Source organism: Mycteria americana, chromosome 4 (assembly GCF_035582795.1).
Source record: "Mycteria americana isolate JAX WOST 10 ecotype Jacksonville Zoo and Gardens chromosome 4, USCA_MyAme_1.0, whole genome shotgun sequence".
In the NCBI taxonomy this organism is placed as follows: domain Eukaryota; kingdom Metazoa; phylum Chordata; class Aves; order Ciconiiformes; family Ciconiidae; genus Mycteria; species Mycteria americana.
This window is the reverse complement of record NC_134368.1, coordinates 2,440,929-2,455,828: the sequence shown is the minus strand read 5'-3', so window position 1 is coordinate 2,455,828 and position 14,900 is coordinate 2,440,929. Positions and strand designations below refer to the sequence as shown.

Sequence of the window (14,900 nt, the reverse complement as noted above, 5' to 3'; positions counted from 1 at the left end):
CCCTGGAGGTATTTAAAAGCCGTGTAGATGAGGTGCTTAGGGACATGGTGTAGTGGTGGGCTTGGCAGTGTTAGGTGTACGGTTGGACTCGATGATCTTAAAGGTCTTTTCCAACCTAAATGATTCTATGATTCTACCACGCTTGGTGTGATGAATCCCACCTGACTCTCTGGTACGTGTTTGTGCAGCACCAGTGTTGTAGATCCCAGATCTGTGACTCAGGCTGTAGGCAGGGTGAGGATGATGATAATACTCCTGTGGTTGTTTTCTTAGTGATGAATTTGCCTCGATAGTCAGTGTTCTTTGGCCATCCCCTAGGAATTAAACTCATTAAGCTCTCGTTGTTGATGGCCCTTTTGCTTACGTTGGTCTGAGATTGAGGAGTACCTGCTCGTTGTTGGATGCTCTCCTTGACCTGTTTACCCTCATCCCACTTTGTGACCTGCGGGAAAGAGTTCACAGATTGGCTAAAGCAATTTCAAAACTGTAAAAAACAAACCCTCATTAGTTTTCTAAATCTAGTCTTCATGTTGGGAATTTGGGAGATTGGATTTAAATCTATAGCAACATTTAATTTCATATTCACAGCGGGGTGGTTGCTGTAAGTGGAGGAGCGAGTTCATCTGCAGCACCAAATTGAATCTGAAAGTAAAATGCTTTTATTACCACTAGCCTCACAGCGGTGTCTCTCCCAGGCTCATCTCTTCTTTTGCAAAAGCTGCTGCTCTTCCACTTCACGGTCAAATCCTTCCATCAAACCTACAAGCAGAGGCTGCAAACCCAACAAAATTCGTCATCTACACAGAGGAACTGTATCCAGGCTATAAATACCTGAATCCATGGGGCAGTACCAGCAAAGCCAGGCTTAAGACTGCCTTACTTTTACTCTTAAAGCCACCTGTTTTAGACTGCTTTACAGTTTCTGGAAGCATTCAGATTTTGCAAATACACATCCCAGTACTTGGAAAATGTAAAAAAAATATTATTCGGTCATTTTTGAGGGGGAAGAAGATTAAGACAAAACCCTCATTCTTGCCCAGACTAAGAAGAACCACCATGGTTCTCTTGGACTCAGCACTAGAGTCACGGTGGCCAAGGAGAGGAGGAAGGGTTCCTGCTTGAGGTCTTGGTGAAAGCCTCGTGGGGCTCTGGAAACACTCCACGGGTTTTGAAAACCAGCACCCTACTTATGCAGGGCTTACCCAGCAGTTGTGCTTCTCAACATCTTCCTCTCAGCCTCCAAAAAGACGAGATGCACTGCGGATGCATGTATAATGTAGCAGCTTGCAAAATATGTTCTCCCATGCTTTGCTTTGCTTTGCTTTGCTTTGCTTTTTTTTTTTTTAAAGCCCCCAAATCACTATTTGCTGGCAGGTTTTTGGCTTTGGCGGAATTTTTTTTTTTTTTAATTTTGCTGCATTTTTGGCTGAAAACTTTTTGGCCAGGCGTTGCTAAAGACTTCCATTTTCGGCCTAAAATTCCGGGTTTGGGGCTGTTGGGTTTTGTTTGCGCATTGGGGGTTTTTTGGATGAAAAAGAGAAAATATTGTAGGGGAGAGTAATTTGAAGACAGAAGTCATTCCCTGTGAATAGGTTTGTTTAATTAATAAACCCACTTCTCCTTGAAAGAAATTCTGATGGAAATTCTCCGACTATCACTACTATCCAACCACGCTGAGGCTGACGAGGCAGCAACTCTCCTCCGTGCTGTTTATATTAACATACGCAATGACTTAGATCCCTGCAAAACTGCAGAGAGCTCTGCATTATTCAAGCATTGGAGGAGGCAACCAAAAAATGATCCATGGTTATAATAAACTGCCTGCTATTTCTTGTTTCTATTAATAGCTCCTTTGTAGCCCAAATGTTTGCAATGGAGTGGGGTGGTGTAATTTGCACAGACCTTGGGAGGAGGAATGAATTGTGTTGGGCCAACCACCACCACTGATATTTGGCTTTTTCCTAGCTGGGTGATGACTCCTAACCCTAATGATTTTGTGCTGGATGGGGAAAATGCCGGTGAACTGGGTAAAAATGCAGCTTAGGGACATTTCCAGAAGGACCGAACGTCACTGCAGTTGTTTCTAGCCTGTCATTTGGCTGGAAAAGGTTTAAACCCAATGGTTGGGTTCAGCCCAATGGTTGGGTTCAGCCCAACGGTTGGGTTCAACCCTTCATTTAAACCCAATGGTTGGGTTCAACCCTTCGTTAAGTAAAGGGTTGAACCCAACGTAGCTAAAGCCTGCAGTGTGTGTGGGGTGTAGTTCTCAAACGCTTCTGCATGGGGAGAGACCCCAATCTGTCCCCCAGAAGAGCTCTGCTGCTGTCCGCAAGCGGTGGCATCTGCCCTGCTCCTTGTAGCGAAATGTTTCTGCTTCTCTTTTGTTTTTTTCTATTCAAAGGTGGGCCTTAATGTTCTGGTTCAGAGAGCAAACAAGTTTACCCCCGCCACTCGTCTCTTGATCCAGAGGTTTGTGCCGTTCCCTGCTGTCGGTAAGAAATAACGCTTTTTCTCTATATTCAAAGTGTTGGCTGTAAATGTACTGGTGGTTAAAAGCCACCGGGATGGACGCCTAACTCCTGCCTTCCTGCTTTACGCTGTCGCTGCCTTGTCCCCTCGGCGGTGGGTCGCTGAGTCAGTGCAGACAGCGACGGGATGGTGCAAAGCAGCATTTCGGCAGGAAAACGATGCAAAGCTGCTGGCAGAGGCAGCTCACGAGGCTTTATCAAGCTGCACTTTCCACTCTCAAGTGGTTTAAAAAATGGTCAGTGTTGACTGCTCCTTGACTGTCCAAGTGCGAGAGCATTTAATTTGCAAGATCTGGTTTGAATCACATCAAATCAAATCTTCAAATAAGCGGTAGCATTAGGGTTTTTTTACAATAAAAATGCAATTAAATGCTCCTACTCTGAATATACAGATTTGTAAGAGCCACTGATTAAAAAAAGACCAAAGTGTGTGAAGAATTAAGGCTGCTGCTGGCTTGTTGGAGCACAGAATAAACCCTTCTGCAGTTTATCAGCTAACTGCTCGGTGTTTGAGGGAAGGGACACGCTGGACTCAGCCTTTGCTGAAGCCCGTGGTTACAATGTTCAGCGAACGATGAGTTATTTTAGCCGTGAAGAAATCGCCAGTGGCGTAAGGGTAATTTTTTACATAAGCTTGTGCATTTATAAAGGTCCCAGGTTGTTGGGGCTTTTAAAATTCTTTTCTGCCAGAAAAACAGCTGCTTGCCCTGTCTGCAGAGCAGGGGGTAACAGGGATTGTGGTCTGTAGGTTGCACTCAGTCTTTTTTCTGAGCACTTTTCTTCTATATAGGCAATCTGTGGACGTTGTTATTGTTTTCCTGGAATTTTCCTGGAATATATTTTTAGAGGGTTTCACCTTTCTTTTGATTTTTGTAACCAGGAGGGCACTGGAGGTGGGCTCAGGACTCGGGAGGCAGCTCTGAGGCTGGGTTTGAGTCAGAGATGCACGTGGCAAGTCTTTGCTGCCAGCTTGATCTATTTTCATACCAAGGTGTAAGGAGAAAGAGGTTACGCTTGTGTTGGCATTGATTGAGGACCCATAATTAAATTGTTTAGCCCGTAATTAATTCTCTAGTTCTTATTTTATTTGTGTACTGTCATGCTTCGTTATGTGCCAGGACATCAGGAATCCTCCCACTAATTGCTGTTTTGTGGTTTTGAAAGCTGTGAGTTATTGGTTTGCAGACCTGGACAAACTGTTTAATTAAGATGCGTCTTCCCATTGCTTTTGAACCGCCAGCTCCCAGCAAAAGGGCAGAATTTCACCTTTTCTTCATGAAAAGCCAGACGCTGGTGTAAAGCTCTTGCTCCACTACCATTAAGCAGTTTTCCCCTTGCCCTTCCTTGCCTCCCTCTCCCACTGACCTTGGCTGAGCTGTGCTGGTTGATAGCAGCTGGAAAAGTGGAGGTATGCATCAAAACTTTATGGTCTCTCATCCCAAGGGATCATGAGAGATGGAGACTTGGGGAAGCGCAGCTACTGCTCAGGTGAAAGACAGGCAGAGTCCCAGCAGGGATGCCATTGAAGAGCCTTGTAAAGCCTTGGGAAGCTGGGGTAGGCACTGGGAAAACTGGTCTATGGGTCTTACTGCCCTCAGAGATGCTCCACATCTTGTGTCTGTCTTCTCTGGGTCATGTAACAGTTGTCTTTGCCCAATAAACTAAACCATATCTGCAGAAATGCTGCCTGTAGGGCATATTTAATGTAAGTGGTTCCTCCTTCAAATCCACTTTCACCATGGGACCCCGAAACGAGGGCAGGGCATGGGGATGTATCTGCAGGGGCCTCCAGACCTCACTTGTCATAACACAGACTGTGGCCAGACATGAAGGCACCCAGGTAGCTGGTGCAGTCTGATCCACCACTGGCGCAAGGTGCCGGGAGGTCAGGCTGCGGCCTCCCCTTCCACCTCTACTACTTTGTAGTGGCTGAAAATCACAGGCTGTCTGAAAAATCCTCCCCAGCCCCAGGGGACAGATCCAGCAAACCATCCTGGGTGGAAGAGCTCATGGAAATGGCCAAGGCTCTGCATACCCAGTGGCTGGCTTGATGCAAGAGGGGTTCATGCTTGATGTTGGCCACCCCAGAGCAACGTCTGGGTGGTGAAGTCGTTCTCCATGAAGGTTTTCGGTGCAGGAGAAGGGAGGGAGTGTGTCTGCACTGTGTTCTGGAGAGCTGTGATTCCCAATTTTGAACAAGAAGGGGCTTGACCCTGTCTTGGAGATGTAGGTGGTGAAGTACATCAATGCCCAGAGTTATTGCGAAGAACCCAATTTACCCGCTTCTTCCCAAGCACTGGGTGTGGATAGCTGTCACAAAGGTAAGGGGTGTCACTGGCGATGGTGTGCCTTACTGGAGGTGTATGTGGCTAAAAAAACCAACAGAAAACCCTAAAGGTGGCATCCCAAACCTGATCCGAAGGAAGTTAAAGCTGGTAGGATACCTGTTGGAGGGAAGGGAGGTGAGGAGGAGGAAGGATTTCTTCTCCTTGGGCTTTTTTTTTTTGTGGGTGGAGTTAAAATTTTTAAATGGTGCATGAGGTGGTGCACAAGGGCATATTTAGTGTGTGGAGAGCACCCTGGTTTAGAAAGGAGATTTATACATGTATAGAAGTGAGGTAGTGGGCTGCTTTTGTATCTGAACCCAGTTTCTAATATGTCACTAAGTGTTTTCACAGAAGTAGTTTCCAGGCTATATTATCACGGGGTTTTTTCCAAATTCTGAAAATCCAATTGTCTACATATATATTTATTTATTTCTCATTCCCCCCTGTATTTGAGACTTCCCTAAAATCCAAGTTTACCCATAATTAGCAGCTTTTTCTGCTTTCTCAGTGTTTTACTGAAACAGAACGGGAGCAACTAAGACAGTTGCTCGTCTCAGACAAACTGGGCTGGAATCAGGTTTTGAATCTGGGACCTGGTCAACGAAGCCCTAATAGGATCCAGAGACTTGGAGAAGCATCTAGCTGTGGTGGGAGCTTCAGGTCTGGGCACCCCGTCATGAGTCTCGCAAGACCCTTGTGCCGGTGCATCCTGGTTTGGCCAGAGCATCTCTGCTGGCGTGTTTTTATCTGTTCAGTCTTGACTGAAAGCTAGAAGGATGGAGCATGTGAGTGTTAAAAAAGAAAAAAAAAAAAGAGGGGCTAAACTTGCTTTAAATGAAATGTCTGCTTTCTTTTTTATCTTGGATTCGGGAGCTGAAGGGCTGGTAACACAGATATTTTGATAGATGGGAAGAGTGGTCCGGTAGTTTGAATATTAAAGAGAGAGACAGAGTGTGCGTGTGTGTATGTTCCTCTTATTCTCGAGTGTAAGGAGCATTTGTCACCACAAATCATCCTTGATTGCAGAGAGCTGCATTCGTATAGGGCTCACCCACCCACCACCCTCAAAAAATTAGACATTTGTTATATGACATGAATTGAGATTAATTAGCGAATATTAACCCATCAAGCAGTACAGAAACACATTTTTGGAAGCAGTGGTACTTGCAGCAACAGTAGGTTTGTGTTAGTTCTGGTTGGAAAGTTTGCAACAAAATGTGGGGGGGGGGGTTGCTGGAAAATGCCAGTTTATCAAAACCAAAACTTTTATAGGAATTAGCAGCTTTTCTTTGGAAAAAATTAAAAAATGCTTGGGCCATGGAGAGGAGCTGAGTCTGGGAAGGATGTTCCTCAACCTCAACTCTTAACACGTTACTTGAGGAGCAGAATTTGGGGTCACTTCGAGAAGGCTACAAAAGCCACAGGCTGGGCAAGGGGGGTGTTGTCAGAAAGGGTCCCAGAGCTGCCTCTGCCTCCGCTGCGAACGCAGGGCTGATATTTGGGAAATGTGAATGTTGGGAACCAGAGTCCTCCAAAGCGCTGCTGGTTTGTGTCGCAGTTCGGCAAAATACTGTTAAAGCAAACAAGCAGGTGTCTAATAGAAAATAAGTCTGCAGAGCCATTTTTCTGCTAAAACATGTGAAATAAGGGCAAATAGTCAGCAGGACCCCTACTAATGGGATACGTGTCCATGGAAACAACCCAACCTTGTCTTAATTGATTTAAAAAAAATAATTCTGTCCTCTTCCAGAGCTCAGATCTAAGCTGTCCTTCATAGCTCAGTGAAATCCCTTGCAATGTATTTCCATCATACCTGCTAAAAGCCATTATTTAAGAAGAGTTTGTCTGCTGGCTTAGTAAGGGGAGTTAAAACCAGCTCTGGGATGTACCGTCAGAAGAGGCAGCTGTCAATCAGCGGTGCCTGGTTGGCCAAGACCAACTGGTAGCCCAGTGCAAGGACATGTTTGACTTAGATCAAAATGTTGGGTGAAGAATCTTAGATCAAAATGTTGGGTGAAGAATCACTATGGGAGTTGGGAGCATGCCCGAACACCAACGTCTGGAAATCCTGGTGTTTCTTTGCGTGAATACATTTCTGATTGTGGCAGCAGATCCTTTTGCAAGTAAAAGAAAATTATCTTGATTATTATTCTCCTCTTGAGAATTACGTCTTTGTCTCGGTGTAAGAGTGGCTCCTTGACTTGCAGAAACTTCTTGGCAGATTGATGCAAGCAAAGCTGAAGGGCTGTCACGGCAAACAGAAGCCTGCCATTTGGTATTGACCAGGGCTGCGTTGCTAATCATCGTGCTTTTCTCATCCTCAGCTAGTGCCAATATCTGCAATGTTGTCCTGATGAGGCACACAGAGCTGGAAGAAGGAATTGACGTTTTGGACAATAACGGAAACATTGTCGGGTCTTCCAGAATTGCTGCAAAACACGTATGTACCTGTGATGTTCCTGGCGAACACTCGGGTGAGCTCGTACACAGCTAGCCTTCAGGCTCAACGAATCCCGCAGCCGTAGGAATCAATGACTTGAAAGAGCTAGAAACAGATGAGCTTTACCCATCATGCAGGAAGAACGAAGCGGCAAAACTTAATGCCTGCTTTGTACCCACGCATGCAGTTGCATGGCCACAAAACTGAGTGTGCTGGCGGACACAGGCTCGTGTCACGCAGGCAAATTCGGTGGCTGACCTTGATGGCTTGGAAGGGCACAGGTTGACATCAGGAAGATCCTGTACTACTCTGATACATTCACAGCCTTAGGATTTCTTTGTGGAAACTTGTAAGCAGTTCATGTTGAATACGAAGCAAAGATAACTTACACCTTTTTCTAAATGAGGAAGACTTCATTTTTGAGCTGAGTAGCTTTTTAACCCTTGCCATGTCAAAGCTGCATTACCAGTTGCCAACCAAAGCTTTGTGAGGGTAGCCAGATGTCTTTATCCTCATCCTAACACCTGGTTTGTTTTCCCCTGTAACCTTCTACTCTCTGCCATCTGCCTGCAATTGTTCCCTTTTCTTCCCTTCTTACATAGTTTTGTCTTCTGAGCATCATCTGATTGTCTGAGGCATTTTGTTTCCAAGTGGGCTTTAATCTGAAATGTAAAGCATGTACCGAAGCACACGCCCAGGCAGAGGAGTTAATAATATAATGCTTGGCATTTCTCTTGCTCCTTCTGTCCAAGGCTCTTAAGGCACTTCGTAGACAGCAATTAATGTACAGATTTACAGTCCTCGGCAAGAAATGGGAGATCTCTAATACATCTCCATATTGTTGTTTAACAGGGAGCTTAAAACAATCTGTTGAAGGGCTCAGAGATACTTATTTGAGCCAGTTTTCTTCACTTACATTAACTGGCTTTAGGACCCAGCTTCCCCTCCCCATCCTAATGGTCAAGGGGAAGACAGACAACATAGGAAAGGAATATTAAAAGTGAAGGTACTGTAAGTGTGATTTAGGTGGAGTTTAAACATCAAATTTGGGACTTCTGAGAACCTCTGCTCAGCTGCCATCTAATCCCGATGCTTCTTCCTAAATAGCTTAGTACTGGGTTTTGTCATGTAGAATTTGGCAGATCCTTAGTGTAACACATCTGCACCTCTCTGAGACCTTCTCCATTTGGAAGGAGTGAGTGCTCCCAAGCCTGTCCGTATGCACAAGTTTCAGTGTTTCCATCCAGAATCTGTAGTATCCTCTGCCTAGGTCTGCCAAACTCCCACGCGTGGTTGCAGGGCTTGGAGCATCCCAGGTAGGTGCTGGCAAAGGTGGTTGGAAGAGGTAAATGAAGGCACAGTGGTGCTTAAACACCTTGCTAGAGCGAGCGCCCATGATCTTCTCTAGGTTTTATCTCGGGGTAATTTATATATATCATGCTGCCAAGCTGTTCTGTTTGCTGCTTCCTGGTGATTCTTGCCGGGGAGAAACCACCACCATAGCTCCGCAGTTGGGTGTCTTCCTGGGAGAGGAGAGCCCTGTGTGTTACGATGCTTTGCAATAAACCACCAGTGATTAAAAAATAGAAACAAGTCTTGGAGCAGGCAATAAGGTGCTGTATTCCCCCAGCACATAACTGAAATTGAAATTCAGTTAAGAGAGGAAGGGTTGAAGCTGCTGCTCAGCCCATACTGAGATATTTCACCTTACAGCATCCTCCAGGCAGCTGTTTTGCTTCTCTTTCTTGCCCCAGGCAGCACTAACATGTTTGTGTAGGAATATGATGAGATGTCTGAGCACTTCTGGTCACATAAAGTGAAATCAGGGGAGTTATTAGTTGTCTCTGTTTATTCCGCTGGATTTGTGACCAAGTACGGGCTCCAGCCCGCCGTTTGTAGCAACAGAGCAAAAATGGGCTGTATACAAATAGCCGATAGCAAAGTTGAAGGTGTGTGTCGATACATTCATTCGCATATGCAACACAAGAAAGGCCAGCCAAACCATTCCTCTGCCCACCCGTTGATTGCTCAGCGCAGGTACGTCCTGAGATTTGTTTTAAATGTCTTGGGTTGGTTTGTTTGTTTTTCCTTTTCAGGCACTGCTAGAAACGGCCCTGACTAGAGTGGTCCTGCCAATGCCTATACTGGTTCTACCTCCAATTATTATGTCCATACTGGAAAAGTAAGTGTTGGGTAATACGAAGGGGGGGCTGTTCAAGGGGAAGGGAGAAAAGATCCTCAGTAGGTGTTATTCATTGATATTTCTTAGCATTGGTCCATCAAAGACTTTTTTTGCGTATTAAAATTTTCATGTTTCATCATTTTTGACCATTGTTGAAGGTTGTCAAAGTGTTATATTTATGTGGTTATTTTAAATCATCTTTCTGAGACCTCAGCAGTTTGAATAACCCTATGCTCTAGGGTCAGTGTGAGCCAAAACTCTCTGAATTCAGTGGAAAAGTGTCTGTAAGTTTTCAGTCCTCCATTTAGCAAACATTAGAGCTTCCACATGGGGTCAGACTAAAGGTCTTGGCTCGTGTTCAGCCAACGATGGGGAGTGCAGGGACTTGCTAACCACATGCCGCATCCAGGCCACCTTGGCCACTGTTGGACTTGCTTATGCCCTGTTTGAACTCACTTGTACTTTCTTTCAATAATGTCCTGTGGCTTGGACTTCCGCAGAAGAATACATGCTTCACATATCCTGCAGAAATTTGCTTTCCATCACTGTTTAAGCCAGAATCTCTCCTGTCAGATGTCTCCGTGGAGCGTCAGTGCTAGGAGAGTGGGCAGGAAAGGGCAGGGTTATAATTTCACATCCAAACACGTCTGCTATCAGAGTTCTTAATAGCAAAAAAACCCCAAACTGCCCTTTCCATTGGCCGTTCTCCCACCTTGCTTTCCAACACCTCCGCTTTTTCTGCTGCCCAGAGATGCTGTGAGCCTGTTTGGAGCTGTTGGGTGCCTGTGGCTCCTTAGGACACCCATCAGTGGCTCATTCGGTGCGAATGATCCGTGGGGTGGGGATCACCTTGCCAACCTCTGGAGACTGATTAGTGCATTGAAAGATGGGGGTGCTAAAGGGCTTGCTACCTTTGTCCAGACGGCCAAGCTGGAAGCATTCTTTAAACAAATCTGTTGATAATAGCTGCTCTAAAGCACTCCACTGACAAAGTAAATAGCAATTAGTACGATTAGGGATTGACCCATAACTTTGGTTAGCCTTGTTTACCCTTGTAGAAACACCCCTGGGCAATCTTCTCTCCTAACGGACGGGTCGGGCTGCTTCTGTAGGTTTGGAGTCTGATTTTTAACATCTAAATTTAAAAATATAGATATAGTCTGGTACCTCTCTAACACCTAGAGGCTCTCACCAAGATTGGTTCCTCCCATGGCCTGGGTGTGGGGAGAAACAGAGCAACAAATTCTGTTTTGGGAACTCTAAAATAAGTTCTTTCAGCCCTTTTTGGCCAAAATACACTGTTTTCCTCTGTTTTTCAAAGGGATTGTGGTGGTTCCCTGCAACAGGGCACAGTCTTGGAAACACTTGCTGCAAGCCACTGTTTGAAGACAGTTGCTGGAGACACATAAGGACAAGGGGTAGATTCCAATACCCCTAATTTTATGCAAAGCATTTGATTTTCACTTCATGCTTCTCCTTGACAAAAGCTCTGCAGCCTCTTTCCTGCTCCAAGACCCTGTGTCACCCGCACAGTCCCCCAGCCCATGATGTACCTGCAGGAGAGGTGCTCAGGAGTGACCATGTCTTACTCTGGAGTACCTTACTCAGGGCTTGCTCAAAAGCGTGTGTAAGAAGAACAGGGATTGTCACTTATCTTTGTACCCCAGCATCTTGGCAGCTTCCCCGCTGCAAATTCAGACGCGTGATTCTAGCCTTTATAATCCCATCAAAGCTGCTTTGCTGTTGTCAGTCGAGAGGACTTCTGTTTTCATCTGTCCACATGCCAGACACTTCAGAAATGCCACTGATTTGTGATGTTCTTACCACAGAGCTCTTTCTTTTCTCCTTTCTGTCACACTGAGGCTTTGCATCGAAGTGGCTGTGTGTGTTACCGCTAGCTTAACACGGGCACTGGTTCCAGTCTAACTATACCTTGGTGATTAGCTCATCCAGCAAAGATCACCCCAGAGGGCAAACTATTTTATCTGTATAATTCAGACGATCTTTGCTATTCTGCTTATCAACATGAACAGTCAAAAATCTTTATGTGCAGAAATTCAAAGTTTCTAGAAATCTGGTCTATAAGTGATTGTCGTCAACAGGAAACACTGAGGACCGTCATGGGTCTTGCTAAGCATCCACAAGCTCAAATAAAACTAATAGCAAAATTTGCTTCGCACTTGGGGGCATCATAACTTCTTGTACTGATATAATGAGTTTTACTAAATGCGCCTGTGCTCTGTGCAAGACTTATCAAAACTAATTTTATCTGTCAAGCAAATGCGGGCATACAGGAGGTTGTCTTCAAAAAGTCGTCATTTTAACTAATAGAAAGACTTAATTTGGGTTTGCAAGAGAATACTTTCCTCCCCACCACCCCCAAATGAAACTCTGTAGATATAAAAATATCTGGGCACTGATTTTGCCTGCCTAAATTCTACTTAGAGCTTTGTGCCTACTGTTTCATTTTCCATCAAATATCTTTGGATTACTGGAAACCTGTGAGTGAGAAACAGCAGGGGTAGGGAGCGGGGTGCGGTTTGGCCACGCAGCTAGAGGTGGTATCCCTGCAGGACATGGGAGCATCCCCCTGATACGGAGAGCATCCCTTTCCATAGCCGAGGGATTCGCAGTCCAGGTGTCGACTCACAGATCTTTTACAGTGGTTATTGAAGGACACAGTCAGCGGTGAAATCTCATTTTGGAAAAAAACTTGGAGCATTTGGTGAAAAGTTTAACTTTTTTTAATTTAGTAGAATTTTAGTTAGACTAGGGCGTTTTTAATGGGAGTCATATCAAGGCATGCATTATCAATTTATTTATAGAAATCCTTACAGTGTCTGTAAATGAGAAAGACGAGAGTGACGGCTTATTATTTGGAGGCTGGAGATCTGGAATCAGAAGTCGCAATCTGGATCCTCTACTAAGTCATTTGCATTTGGGGTTGTGGCGAAGGAGGAGAGTGATTCTCCTGCCTCGCGTTTAAGTTCGGGTGGAAGTGGGTGACAGTGCTGCAGTTGGGTGGGAGTTGCACCACCCCAGGAGCAAGCTACGTGCTCCCAGCAGCAATTTTCGGATTCATAGAAAACCCGCTCCCTCGTTTTCATCTCGGTATTCAAAAAGTTTATTTTAAGTGGCCAGTTCCTGGTCGTCGTCTTTCCACTTGGATCCAGGTCTTTCCTCTCTCTCAGCCATCTCTCCATCTGCATGTTTTAACTCCCCCAGCTGCCTCTCTCGTCTCTTGTGCCATTTTTTTCAGCTCTCTTGGCTTCTCTCGTCTCTTTGCCTGCTGTGTATTTTAACTCCCAGGGCCGCCTTCTCTGCTCTCCAAGTAATTCAATGTTACCTCCCACTGCTGAGCTCCGCAGCGCGCCATTCTTTCCCCATGTTTCATGCATTTCCTGCTGCTTGGACGCTCTGTTGAAGCAGCTAACATATAGAATCAATGTTTATTTTGAGACTACATATGCCATGCGGGGAACACGGTGTCAGTTATTTTGTGCAGATGTATTCTCATTTAAGTTTTATAAATAATATCTATGTTGGCAACTTTAATATGGAAAAATATTGGTTTCACATCATCTATGAGACGAAGACGACTCATCTATGAGATGTAGCTGACTTTGGAGCAGACAATGGAAACTTCATTAGTATCCCCATGTCACAGAGATGTGGGGACAACTACATCCACTGCATGAAGTTGGACTCTCGTCCCTCAGACATTTCCCTTTATTCAGATGCTTCCGTGAATCCTTTTGTCTGGTAGTTACGATGAAATTTGGGAAATGGTGCAGGTTTCTCCCAGCCATCATCCAAGACTTCTCCAGTAGTTTTTGTCCAGCTTCCGACTCCTTGCAGAGTTGAAGCCCATCACGCAGCTGGTCTATGTGTAGACCATCCAGGTCTCTGTGTAAGTGCAACCTCAGGTTCCCGTGTAGGCTGAGCTCTGTGGTGGGAGAGCCCAAATCCAGTGGTACTTGGTCTGTGTGGTCTGGACAAGTGGTGGACAAGCAGACCACAGCTCAGTCCACCAGCAATGTCTGCTGTGGACACTTTGAGCTAATAGCTGGCAGCGGAGATTGAAGAACAGAAGAACGTAAGCACTTCTTATCTCCGTATCCTAAAGCCTCTTTGCCTCACATACAAGCAACCTCAGAGGGTCTGAAGGATGAGCTCCAAGAGCTCATGTATGTCAGGCTAGACAAGAGGAGGCCCTAGAGCTGACTGTGCAGCCTTTATGGAGGAGAGATAAAGCTGGACCTATTGGCAATGGGCAAGAGCTGAGAGAGAAGCGGGGAGCAGAATAGTTGTGTCCCTGAAAGAGGAGTGTTTCTACTCTTTCCACACCTACTTCCACACTCTTTCCACTCTACTTCATCTCCACACCATCCTGATCTTATGGCAGAGCTGCCACAGCCTGTCAGCATCCTCATGCAGCAGTTGTCAGGGCTGTTTTCCTGTAAAGCTCGTAAAATTAGGACGCTCCCAGGCTGGATCAACATTATAGAGCTGCTCTGGCTTAGCTAAGTCAGTATGACCATGAAAAATGGATTATCTTTGATGGATAGCCAGTGGTCAGCCCATGGTTTTGTGGTGCTGGAAGGGCATTTTCTTCAGCTTAAACCATGTTTTTCACTGCAGAAATGTTTGTGAGGTAGGAGGCCCTCCTGGACCTCATGTTCATGGCCTTTTGCTGGAGATATTCTCCTTCGGACAGTGCATGCAGAACGTTTCCTACAGGTGCTCTTCCTCCTCTGAAGTGCAAAGTCTCTCCGTCCAGCTAAACCCTTGCTGAAGTTTGTTTAAACTAAACAGCTGCCAGCAGTGACACCTTAAACTGCTGTGGCTGTTTCCAGAGTAAACATTGAAACTGCTCCTTTAATTATGTCAATCAAGCACAAAAATCCCTCAGCCTCACTCTATTTGCATCTGCTGTGTCCTCTGGAGGGGGCACTGGGGCTAAGCCAAGAGCAGGAGATGCTCCTTGGCGAGGACAGCCGTGGCCTGGCTGGACAGGACAGCAGACAGAGCTACTAGAATAGGTTGCTAGAAGAGCTCAGCATTCCTAAAATGACCCCAAAAAGTGAGAAAAGCTCAGAAACACCCTCTGCAGATAGCAGAGAGACCTGACGGGCTCTCTGAAGCAAAGATGTGGTACGATGCTGGCTCTGGGAGGTTCTCAGCAGAACTGGGATCCGAGGTAGGACAACCACCCCGAAGTTTGTTTGCACATTAGAGGGGTGTTTTGAACCCAGGGCTCTGAGGAGCCTGGGATGCCTCGGGATAGCCAGAGCTTCAGCCTCCAGCACTTTTCTTACCCCGCCGGCATCCTCGACGTCTTGCGAGTATGTATTAGCTTTGAACCTGTTTATACCAAACACTACAGAAACCCCACAGAATCTGTCAGCTGGGAGACTTTGGTT

General features: G+C 45.6%; 2 protein-coding genes across 8 annotated transcripts in view; one reads left to right on the top strand and one right to left on the bottom strand.

The window, feature by feature from the left end:
* The window catches only part of ALMS1 (ALMS1 centrosome and basal body associated protein), a 358,966-nt gene that overhangs the window by 302,594 nt on the left and 41,472 nt on the right, over positions 1–14,900 (bottom strand). The gene's annotated exons all lie outside the window — the stretch shown is intronic.
* The window catches only part of SFXN5 (sideroflexin 5), a 103,958-nt gene that overhangs the window by 63,704 nt on the left and 25,354 nt on the right, over positions 1–14,900 (top strand). For 5 of the 7 annotated variants that reach the window (XM_075499439.1, XM_075499440.1, XM_075499441.1 and 2 more), the window contains 3 exons: positions 2,402–2,492; positions 7,180–7,295; positions 9,392–9,477. In XM_075499439.1, the coding sequence (XP_075355554.1) occupies positions 2,402–2,492; positions 7,180–7,295; positions 9,392–9,477 (293 nt within the window). The remainder of the gene's footprint in view (positions 1–2,401; positions 2,493–7,179; positions 7,296–9,391; positions 9,478–14,900) is intronic. The other 2 variants (XM_075499438.1, XM_075499442.1) reach the window with 1 other exon arrangement.